This window comes from Macrotis lagotis, chromosome 1, assembly GCF_037893015.1.
Source record: "Macrotis lagotis isolate mMagLag1 chromosome 1, bilby.v1.9.chrom.fasta, whole genome shotgun sequence".
In the NCBI taxonomy this organism is placed as follows: Eukaryota; Metazoa; Chordata; class Mammalia; order Peramelemorphia; family Peramelidae; genus Macrotis; species Macrotis lagotis.
In genome coordinates, this window is record NC_133658.1 from 847453137 (window position 1) to 847465722 (window position 12586).

General features: G+C 33.3%; 1 protein-coding gene across 8 annotated transcripts in view; it reads left to right on the forward strand.

Annotated features, from left to right (window-relative positions):
* ZMYM4 (zinc finger MYM-type containing 4) overlaps positions 1-12586 on the forward strand; it is a 139760-nt gene that overhangs the window by 78041 nt on the left and 49133 nt on the right. For all 8 annotated transcript variants that reach the window (XM_074217506.1, XM_074217505.1, XM_074217503.1 and 5 more), the window contains 2 exons: positions 6268-6352; positions 6590-6842. In XM_074217506.1, coding sequence (XP_074073607.1) covers positions 6268-6352; positions 6590-6842 — 338 coding nt within the window. The remainder of the gene's footprint in view (positions 1-6267; positions 6353-6589; positions 6843-12586) is intronic.

A 12586-nucleotide genomic window follows, 5' to 3' on the forward strand; every position in this document is an offset into this window, starting at 1 on the left:
CTAGGTAATTATTAAGTGTCTGAGTGAGGCTGGATTTGAACTCAGGTACTCCTGACTCCAGCCGGTGCTCTATCCACTGCGCCACCTAGGTGCCCCTGAAATGACTCTTCAAGTTGAACCAATCAAACTAGCCTGGGAAGCTAGTTATAAGATCTTTATCCAACTCTGTAGATTTGTAATGTCTTTTGATAACTAGACTATCTAAGAACCATTTTCTAGATTAGGAGAGGAACAAATCTTTCTCCAAGTAGTTGCAAGCTATTTGCTATCCCATGAAAGAAAGAAAACTTCAAATCACTCATAATTAGAGAAATGCAAGTCAGAACAGTTGAGGTTTTATTTCCCATCTGGCAAATTGATAAAGATGACAAATAATGGAAATAATCACAATTGTGGGAAAGCAGGCATTATTTTATTGGTGGAGTTAGTCAATCCATTTTGGATTTGGAATATACTAATTTGGAAGAAAATATACCCTTTGATCTAAGGAAACTATTGCTAGGCATGTAAAAAGTTCAGAGGCCTCAATCTACCAAGATAATTTTAGTGGCATTTTTCCTTTTTTAGGTTTTTGCAGGGTAAATGGGGTTAATTGGCTTGCCCAAGGCCACACAACTAGGTAATTATTAAGTGTCTGAGGCCACATTGGAACTCAGGTACTCCTGACTCCAGGGGCCAGTGCTCTATCCACTGTGCCACCTAGCTGCCCTAGTGGCATTTTTAATAGTATCAAAGAACTGGAAACAAAGCACATGCCAATTGATTGGGAAATGGTTAAATGAATTGTGATATGTGATTGTATTGAAATATAACATAAGAACATAAGAAACGAAGTATTTGAAGAATACAAGAAGGCATAGAAATACATAAACTGATACAAAGTGAAATCAGCAGGACAAAAGAACAGTATATTTCCTGGCTATAACAGTGACTAAAAAAGAAAAATCATTATACAGTAGATAATTAGCTATGAACAAATATTTCTCCAAGAAAATATCATACTATTTAATATTAAGATTGAATTACATTGCTAATAAGAGAAATACAAATCTAAATAATCCTGAGTTTTTGCTTCATGTTCAACAAATTGACCAATATGAAAAAATCTGGGAAAAGTCAATTTTGAAGTAATTCTGGAAGAAGGGCACAGCAGTTCAATTTCTACGAAGTCATGAGTTCAAATAACCATTTTGGAAAGCAATTTGGAATTATATAAAAACCTATAGCTATACCTTTGATCCATTACATCACTCGATTTATATCCTAAGGAAGTCTTCATATTACTCCATATTAAGAAAGTCTCCATCATACCACAAAGTATTTATAAGCAGCATTTTTTGTAGAGACAGAAAAGTTGGAAATAAAGCAAATGTCCATTGATTGAGAAAATGACTAAATATATTGTGGTATAATACATGAATGTAATATTGTGCTATAAGAAATAATAAATTTGATGAATACAGAGAAGAATGGAAAAATTTTGGGGAAGCAAATGGTGAACCACTCCAGTATCTTTGCCAAGAACAGGAACATAGAGAGTCCTACATGATTGAAAAAACTAAACAACAAATGGAAAATTTTAAATGATTTAATGAGGGGCAGCTAGGTGGCACAGTGGATAGAGCATTGACCCTGGAGTCAGGAGTACCTGAGTTCAAATCTGGCCTCAGGCACTTAATAATTACCTAGCTGTGTGGCCTTGGGCAAGCCACTTAACCCCATTGCCTTGCAACTATCTAAAAAGGGGGGGGGGGGGGGTTAAAAAGAACTGTCATGGCCAAAGAGAAAAGTTATAAGAAGACATCTCATTAAACTCCTTTGCAGAGGTGGAAGATGCATGGCCTTTGAGTATCACATATATTTTCATACATTTCGATTTAATGAATTATTTGGCTGGATTTTCTTTTCTATTCTTTTTCTCTTTAAAAATTTGTTATGTGGATTGACTATCTGAGGGAAAAGAGGAAGAAATACTGAGAAAATCTGGTGATGTAAAAAAAAGCAAAATCATAAAAATATGTTAAGAATATCTAAATGGATAGAACAACAAAAAAATCAAAACTAAATGTTGAAATTTGGGGGAGGCTAGGTTGTGCAATCAATAGAGCACTGGCCCTGGAGTCAAGAGTACTTGTTCAAATGTGACCTCAGACACTTAATAATTACCTAGCAGTGTGGCCTTGGGTAAGCCACATAACCCTATTGCCTTGCAAAAAAACCCTAAAAAAAAAGAAGAAATGTTGAAATTTTAAGCACAAGACTTGGCCCTGAAGAAGAGATAAGAAGATGCACCTCCATCCCTTCTTTTTAGGTATCATGGTCTCTGGATTGAAGCACTATATGCTCTTAGACTTGATTGATGAGGTTGGTTAGTTTTACTGAATTGTGTGTCCCCCCCCCCCCCTTTTTATTGCTAATTATGAAGGGTGGTTCTCTGAATGGACATTGGTAGGGGAAATATTGAGAAATGAAATATTGTAAAAACAAAAGATCATTAAAAATTTTTGAAGCATATAATTCTTTTGCACATGTACAATAAACAAAAAACTCATTGTTTAACCATGGGCAAGTCAATTAAATTTACCCTCCTTTATAAAATGGGCATGTAATAGTACTTCATTCAGGGGCAACTTAGATTGAGCAGTGGATAGAGCACCAGCCCTGAAGTCAGGAGTACCTGAGTTCAAATCCGGCCTCAGACACTTAGTAATTACCTAGCTGTGTGGCCTTGGGCAAGCCACTTATCCCCATTTGCCTTGCAAAAACCTAAATTAATCTATATCACAGTGATGTAGGGGGGGAAATCATACACCTTGATGCAGTATTTAAATGTGATTTCTATTGATAATACTGTCATTATTTTAGTTGACTTAAGTAGAAAGGGGAATTTGAGAATTCTGTGGAACAACTAGGTCTGTCAGTTACTAGGAATCATCTTTGACTACTATTTCTTAGCTAGCAACACCACACATGCACATAAGCACAATAGGCATGGTTTTAACTGGTTTTTAAATCAAATCAGAGCAGGGAGATCTTGATGCCCTCCTCTGCTTAGACAAGCCACAAAATTCCAACTGCATTTCACTTCATTAACTAAATCCTTAATCTGTTAAAAAGACAAAAAGGAGATGAAATGCCATGTATGGACCAGTTTAATTGCAAGAATGTGAGTAAAGAAGAAAAAAATGTAGGTTTTCAAAGGTAAGTTTGAGCCAGACTGTGAAGAGATTTAAATGTCATGTATGTGTATTTTATTATAGAGGAACTATACTAAATTGAGTTGAGTCAGGGAGTTTCATGGTCAGGCCTATGCATTAGGAGTAGTATTTCAGCAACCCATTCGTAGGTTGGATAGAGCAATGAAGAAGAGCTGAATTAGGGTGGTAGCCATTGGAATGGTGAGAAGGCAGATAAATGAGACAAATATGCAAGAAGAATGAACAGGTTGGATTTGGGAAGTGTGAGAGTTGAGGATGACTTTGAGGTTGTGAAGCCTGGTTGCAAAAGGTAATGTCCTCATTGTTTACTAGATGCTCATGACCCTGAAGTAAAGTTCTGACACATTTGATGTTGGAAGGATAGAGTTTAGAGAGATGTTGGCTAATGATGTAGATATTGGAGTACTTGCATAGAGAGGAGATCACCAAAATATAGTATAATTTAGTGAAAAATGAGGTCTTAGTTACTTCCACAGAAGGGGTGGGACATGGATGTTGATTCTTTGAAAATAAATTGAGAAGGACCAGTCAAATTGATGAGTGAGAGCCAAGATGTATGGGCATAGAGAAAATAGATGGAAGAAAATTGTGTAGGAAGCAACCAGTCGTATGCTGCAGAAAACTCAAGAAAAAATGAGTAAGGATACAGAAAAAGGGCCTTTTTTAAGATTCAGAAGCCAATTTTAAGTAGACTGAAGGAAAGATCACTGGAGCAACTCAATTTTCTTTGCTGAATTACCACACAGTCCTTAAAAAGACAACTTTTCTTTCTAGACTCAAAAAATATAACAGTATTTTGAGCACGATTGTTGTGGGAGCAAAGTAACAGACTTATAAATATTTGAAACTGGAAAAATCAAATGGTAATTAACATCCATACATCTCCATAGTTTACATCCTGTCACATATATCTTTTGTTTTCTCTAATAGTCTCATGACAGCAGCAGCTCACAATTAATTATGGCACCCATTTTACAAACAAAGCAGAGTTAGATAACTTGGCCAAAGTCACACTGTTTTAAGGGGACAAAATGGCATGGAAACTTGAGATGATTTCTTCCTGGTTTAGTAGTGTTCCAATAATTATAGCTAGTCTTCTTATTCTTCCTATTATTATAGTATTCATTGATATTTTTGTTACAGTAAAAAATTTTCTTTTCCTTCTCTTACAAACATGCTTACTGGAAATTTAGTCAATATTACTTGCATATTATAATTCTGAAAATATTTTATGTCCATAATGATCTTTAAAGTTGTAGTCTTTCTCAGGTGATGGAATACATAGATTTTGCTCTTAGGCAATTAACTATTTTGGAATGTACAGGATTTTTATATATATACTCCTGTGAAGAATGGGACACTTAAGTTGATTTCTCTATTTGGAGAATAGAATATGTGTCAATTTCATAATGTCTTCGTAAAAAATGAAAAAAAGCCAAACACCTAGGTTCCTCTTTTTCAGTCCTGATTAAGAAGTTCTAAATTCCATATGTATGCTCATTTTACTGCTGAGACAATAGTTTGTTGAGACTCTTAACAATTTTAATGTTTTCATATATTTATATTTTTAGTAAAAACATGTTTTAAATTAGAATGTCAGTCAATAATATAGTGGACTACATGGATTCTATTGGTTTAGAAGTCTGATAAATTCAAGTTAACTTTCCTACTTCAAATTAATAGTGTATCTGATGTTACTGGAAAAATTATGAAATTATTTTTTAAATAAACAAAATCAAACTTTTCATGTCTTGAGAAGCACCCATGTTATATCATTGGTAGCTGTTAGCATTCTTGCTTTTACATCCTATTTATTACCCAGGTAAATTCCTTTCCAATGCCCTACTCAGTGTTTTCCGTATCTGATTACAAAGAATAAAAATAGAGGGGGGAAAAGCAATTAAACAAAAATATCAGTCTAGTGCGATAAATGTATATTTTTCTATGAATATGATCCTCCAGCTGTACAAATAAGGGAAGGGGGATGGAGGAGTACCCATTTTTAATGTAAGCCATTGGTGAGCTAATTACAAATTAGTTTTAAGTCATTTAAATAGGTTCCCTTCTTTGTGAAGAAGTGTTTTTATGTATATTTGAGTAATTGAAGATCTTCTAAAACAGATTTTATTTAATGTTCTTTTCTGAAGTTTGGAATATTCATGCCTTTCATTTAATCTGAAGATGTAAACTATTATTGTTTTGCATAACCATAACCATACTTTTAAAAAAATTCTAGGTAAATGTTCTCTGGGGTTAAAATTGTTTTCCTTTTATGGGCTAACAGTTGTGAGATTACTTAATTCACTAAGGACTCAGGGCAAAATTTCATCTTGAAAACATCCCCCTTGTTTTTCTCTACCCTCAATAAGAAATTTATGAAGTTAAGAAGCAGTTTTTTAACTTGTATCCTGAACTTTGAACAATTAAATAAACTTGCCTTGATTTGATTATAGAATGAGTCAAACAGACATGTTTTAATAACTGCACAGTTTAAAGTTTTAATGTGTTAAAAAGCCTATAATTGAACCTTTTCTTTTAGCAAAAATTTTGACACTATTGTGGAGTAGTGTATTCAAACATTCTGTTCTGGATAAATTGTAGTTTAGAGTATGATTATTCTACTTTAAAAAACCATTATGAAACAGAACTGAAACACAGCAACTGTCCACAAACTGAGTCAAAGAAAAATCTTTAATTCAAACCAGAGATTTCAATAAAGAGCCCTTTAAAATACAGCTCAAATTAGGGTATGTCAGGCATCAGTGTGTCTTTGTACTGGCCCTCTTTGGATTTAGTCACATTTGCCATTCATCTATTAAGCGTCTTTATTAAGCTTCCCAGTAAAATGGGAGATTGTCTTTAACAGCTATAAGAGATCCCATAGGACTAGCAAATCTTTTTTAATAATCACTAGTAACCACTGTAAGTTTTTAAATTTTTTTGAAGAAATGTTTTTTTGTACTAAAGGTAATTTTTCTCACTTGCTTGAATATCTGCTTTTTTTGAGGGCATTTTATCCATTCTTTCCCCCCCCCCCCCTTTCTTTCAGGAATATGGTCATGGACAACAGGGAAAAACTCCAGAAGGAGAACTGAAAATTAGTGCTGTTTTTTCAGTCAGTGGCAGTCCGCTTGGTAAGAAGCACAAGTTTGTATGTTTTGCACTTACCTACTCTGATCCATTATCAGAAAACATCTAGTATTTGTGAGGTAGGCCACAGTATGTTATCTTTGTTAGAATCATTAATTAGAGATTACATAGTTTATTAGATTTAGAAGAGATTGAAGCAGAAAGAAAAATAGAAGATATGTACTTAATATTCATGTTAAATACCAAAACCTTTTTACCCCTTCCTGTTTTGTTTTTTATAGCTCCACAGTTGACAACAGGCTTTCAGCCTTCTCTGGCATCTTCTGGCATGAACAAAATGCTTCCCTCAGTTCCATCCACAGCTGTTCGGGTTTCCTGTTCTGGTTGTAAAAAAATTCTACAGAAAGGGCAAACGGCCTATCAAAGAAAAGGGTCCACTCAGCTCTTCTGCTCCACACTGTGCCTCACTGGATACACCGTTCCTTCTGCCCGCCCACCAGCCCCTACCAAGAAAACCTGTTCAAGCTGCTCAAAGTACAGCAGAGATTCAATTCTGTTTTCCTTTTGATATAGATTTCTTATCAGCATCTCAGGGTTCAATTTTCCAACCTTCTATCTTTTGGAAGAAATAGCCTGTCAGTCCAGTATAAGCATGTTGTCTGTGCCTTTCACTTTCCCTAGCGGGCATAAATAGCTTCTGTGCTAATTAAGAATTTTATAAGGGTTTTTTTTTCCAAGTTCTCAGGAACTTAATTTTCCCTCCACTTTAGTGATATTTCAGTAGCTGAAACCACTTGTATCTTTTTTATTTTATACACTCAAAGGAAACATCCACAAATTAAGGAATTGTAATATTTTAACTTCAAAAATAGGTAATGAATCCTAATAATAAATTTACTTTCATAATGATAAACCAAGTAGTGAGGGGTAACAAAATAATAGATATATAATAATTGAAATGCAGAATGCTTAGTGGTCATAAATATATTTATCTTTACAAAATCCCTATGTAACTGAATTCAACTGGATAGAAAATGTGATATAGTGGAAGGAGTGCTGAATTTGCTTTCAGGGCCAGGACTTGAAACCTAGTTCTGCTATTTCTTATCTTTATTTCCTTGGATAAATTGTGTATCTTCTCTAGGCTTTAACTTCCTCATCTCCAAAATCGGAGAGACTAGATTAGTTAGCCAAAGAATTGATACCTCTAGATTTGCTATCCCCTTGGACATTTCTTGCATAGGTTACAAAACTTAGGCTTAGAATGAAGTGATTTTGTCAAAGTCACTCAGTGAATAGAGTAGAAAAATCAAGATTATTTTATTTCTATACCATAAAATGAGATTTGGAATACTGGAACTGATGAAAATTGTGTTTATGAAAATCTAGGACTACAGGGGTGATGATACGGGAGTATTCAAAATTAGTAGAGAATTTCTAAAATTAAAGGTCAGAAGTAAAAGGAAATTTTTTTCTTTAAATGTTAAGGCATTTAAAATCAATCATTTTTCTTATTTTGAGTTGTTAGGGGCATCTGTACCTTAAGTTGATGTTGCTACCTTCTGACATTGATAAGGGGAGGGAAATATTCTATTGATACATTTTGAAAATAATTCAACTATATAAGGAAGTTGAATTTTTCACTTCTTTTGATAGTATTTTTATATAGTTTTGTTGTTTCAAACTTGAGAAACAATATAATTATAAAAACATTTATTTTTGTGTCTTTTCCACTCAGCTAAAATCACAAAGGTAGATTTTTGGTTCATCTTTTAGGGAACTTTCCATGGGTTTTTATACATGAATTTTTTTTTTAAGTTTTGTCAAGGTAATGGGGTTAAATGGCTTGCCCAGGGCCACACAGCTAGGTAATTATTAAGTATCTGAGGCCAGATTTGAACTCAGGTATGTACTCCTGACTCCAGGGGCCAGTGCTGTATCCACTGTGCCACCTAGCTGTCCCGATACATGAAATTTTTTCAAGCATATATTAGGAATGATTGTTTTCTCTTTTTAAAAAAATTTAATAGGCTATACATTTGCTTAAATAACATTGTCATTGCTCCAAACAGGTTTTAGAAGTTCTATTTAGAAATGTTCTGTAAAGCATATTAGAATGTTGCTTTGAACAAGTAGCAATTTTTTCCTTTATTAGGGATAGAGTTTTTGTCAGAAATTATTTGGAGCTAATTTTTATGAATAAGATAATGTTTGAGCCCTAAATCTAAAATACTGCTTTTGATCTGAGATTTGATGTGAAGAAAAATAATATTGACTTCCCTGCATGGTTGAAATAAATTGAAAAATCTTTTATGTAATATTAGCATTTTTGTAAGTTTTATGGACTTTCCCAGTGTATTTTAAAACAATTCCCACCAAATGGGTATATTCTGGTGGGTTTGTTTTAAATTTCAATTTTGTGACTTCATCGTTATACAATCAAAAAACTTTGCAAAAAATTATAGAATTTAGTGTTGAAGAGATATCTAGTGGGTCATTTAGTTTGCCATTCTCATCGAGACTCACGGTAGTTAATGTCTTTTTTACATGCTTTCTGGGAATAAATTCTAGTGGAGAAAGTATTGTAGTGACACACTTGTTTAGCCATGTTGAATTCTGAAGCAATTTATCCTGCAGCATGTTTGCATTTGTGACAGGAATTATAATAATTCCATAGTTGATTCTCTTACGTGGTTAACTGGCTCTGATTCATGGGCAAAATCATTGAGACTAAAAGGTAGATGAGTGTGTGCTTTTCTCTTATATTGTTGTTTGACTCCTGCAGTAATTTGTTTTTCACTTAGTCATTGTGTAGGATTTCAGGATTGGAAGGGATCTTAGTTAGAAATAATACATTTCAAGTCTTTCTTCTTATAGATATAGAAACTGAGATACAAGAAAATAAAAATTAGTTGCTCAAAGTCATATATTGCCAGATATATGTGGCTGAGTGGGAAGAAATGATAGTATCTTTACATTTATCTCATTCTCCACATTTAGTTTGTGAAATAATAATGAAGGTCATTTTCAAAATTGATTTTGGGATGGATGTACACATTCATTTGTCTACTTTTTTTTTCACAAGATATTTACTTTCAGATTTTTTAAGCTTAAACTTGTAAGCTTTAAGTTTCTCATCAAATTCCATTTTATTTTTTCTTTCTATTTATTTTTGTGTACTTTTTAACTTCTGTTGGGAAGCAACACAGTGTACAAAAATTTGTATGCTAAAAAGAGTATTAGGCCTTGGTTTGATCCTCAGCTCTGCAATTTAGTTTTATATTCTTTGGCAAGTAACTACTGAGACTGTTTTCTAATATTTAACACATGGATATACTTGAATAATTTGCCTAAGATATTTGTAATAGTCAAGATAATTTTCTAACCTTATAGAATACTATTTTTGTTTACTTAATCAGTCTTTGGATTATTAAAAAGAAATATGGTCTCTTGAACAAAGAAGTGATAGTCTCGTTTTTCTTTGTTAATAACAGTTGATTTATAATTGAAATTCATGTTAACTTTTGCCATATATTTCAGAGGTATTTCAAGCCTAAAGGATCTTTACTGTTCAATTTGACAGTAGAGATTCTAGCAAAATTTTTGTGGTTTATTATAATCTTATTAGGATAAATCTCTGGAGTATATTATATGTAGATTACATTTTAGAAAATATATTTACAAATTAGTATAGATTTTATGGAAGAGTTTCATGAAAAGACTGAAAACCTAGTATATGAAAGGAACTGAGAATATTTATTCTGGAAAAGAGACTTCCTTACTGTCTAAGGTACATAAAAGTTTTTCACGTGTAAAAAGAATTAGAATTCACTCTGCTTAGTCTCAGAGGACAGAATTACGTTGTCTAATCATGGATGGAAACCAATGGAGGATAGTCGACAATTTAAGTTGTTTAAAAATGAAATAATGTAGATTGTGAAGGCCCCCTTGCAAGAAATATAAGGCAAAGGCTGTGTGACCACTTAAGAAGAATAATAATGGTAGCATTTTTCAGAGATGTTATAGAAGAGGAATCCTGCTTCTGATAAAACCCTAAACTAGGTTATCCCAAATCTTTTCCAACTATGAGTTCTTATGGCTCTAGTTAGTTAAATTTTCCTTAAGTATTCATCCACTAAGAAGTTTTAGTAGCAAATTTACTTTTTTTTTTTGTTTTTTTTGTTTTTTTGCAAGGCAATGGGGTTAAGTGCCTTGCCCAAGGCCACACAGCTAGGTAATTATTAAGTGCTGAGGCCAGATTTGAACTCAGGTAACTCCAGGGCTGGTGCTCTATCTACTGTGCCACCCAGCTGCCCCCAAATTTACTTTTTTATTTATGGTCCTGGAAAGGAAAAATTAGAGCTTTGACTTTCATTGCAATCTACAAAATATTTTATTTAAATTTTTTTGTCCACCGATGCTTGTTTCTTTTTCTCATTTAACTTCCTTTTCTGTATTATGTTCATATATCTCTTGGGCTCCATCAGCACCATCATGGTTTCACCTCTGTTTACAACTAGCTCAGTTGGTCTTTTTTAACCTTCATGGCACAGTATAGCATATCTTATCTCCCTTCTAACCTCTTATGGTTCTTCAACTCTGTGAAACATTCTTTTCTTATCCTCTAATCTATGTTGTCTCCTTTCTAATTTTTATCATGCTTTCTCCCTCAATTTTTGTGCATACCTGCCATATGCCTCTCCCACCATTGCCTTTTGTCTTAATTTTCGTCTGTATCATTATCCTAATATTTCTATTCTTTGGTCCCTTTCTTCTAACATAGTTCTTTCTCTCTGTGCCTTTATTTCTTCTTACCTTTCCCTCAGTTCCCTTATCATATTCATTGCTTTCTTGTTTTTTAGTTTTATAACTTCTTTAAATGACTCCTTTTTTATACTCCTTTATAGTCTTATTCTACTTGATTTTTTTTTGTTGTTCTTTAATCTCTACTCAGTATTTCACCACCATTTCTCCTAATCTAATTGTTGGGTCCAAGTTTAGAACATTATTGTTGGAATGGACTTTTGAGTGTGTATGAGCTCCATTTCTTTTTTTTTTATAGTTAAGGAAACTGACCTTGTGAAGGTAATGGATTTGTTTAAGGTCACATGACTAGTTCAGTTGCAGAGCTTGTACGATAATGTTCTTTTCTTTCTAATGTTCTATTATATCTGTGTGTGTGTGTGTGTGTGTGTGTGTGTGTGTGTGTGTGTGTATCGGATGAAGACATCTCTAAATCCTTCTCATATATACCAAAAATCCAATTTGAGAATCAGGAATAAAAATGAGAAAAGAAATTCATTTGCTTCAAATGTCAAATCTTTGCTCCCAAATTAGTTCTTTTTAATGGGCCATAGGAAAGACAGCCGTTTGCTGGAGTTAGAAGTTATTAATTTGTCAGACAAACAGCTGTGTTTTTTAACTTGGACTTTAGGATTTTTCTGTCCTACTTTATCTTTATTGAGATTTGAAGTCTTCTAATTTGCATCATTCAAAAGATATTCTTAAAAATATTAAATTGTAGCCTTAATTGTTATAATATGTGATCTCCCAAGTTTCTTTTGTGAGAATTATAAAGCTAAGCTTTTAAAGTTCTGAAATATATATGCAGAATATTTATCATCTTGTTTAATTTGAGTTGAGCTTTTTAATACTGTTTTTAAGGTTGGAACCACACAAAAACCAGGAAGTATGCTCAAAAAAAATCTTTGGCCAAGGGAGCTATTCTGAATATTGATGTATTTTCTTTAAAGAGTTTCCAAGGTCCTAATTCAGAGCTTGTAGTGGACAGTTCTTATCAACATTTTAATATTTTTATCCCACTTGTCAGACTGAGAGGGAGTGATCAGCATATATCCTATAGCAACAGACTGATAGTTCGTGATCAACAGGCATTTATGAAGTGCCTTCTGTGTGCTAGACATTGAGCTCCTGGCGCTAGGCTGTGGAGAAAGGAATCATAAACACTATAAAGACTAAGAGTTCTTTACTCTTATAACACATTCAGTTTTGATCAATGTATAGCATGAAAACAGTATAGAGACTTATCAGACTGCCTTCTGTGGGGGGGGGGAATTGTAAAATTCAAAACCTTTCAAAAAATGATAGGCAGATAATACTATTGTATATAATTAGAAAACAAATAAAATGTTAATAAATAAAAAAGACTAAGAGGTCTGGGTCAGTTTAGTATAAGGGTTCTTCACTGAATCAAAAAGATTAAATTACCTTCCTTTAAGAAAGGAATAACACCTTTATGTCCCAACACATAATAAGTG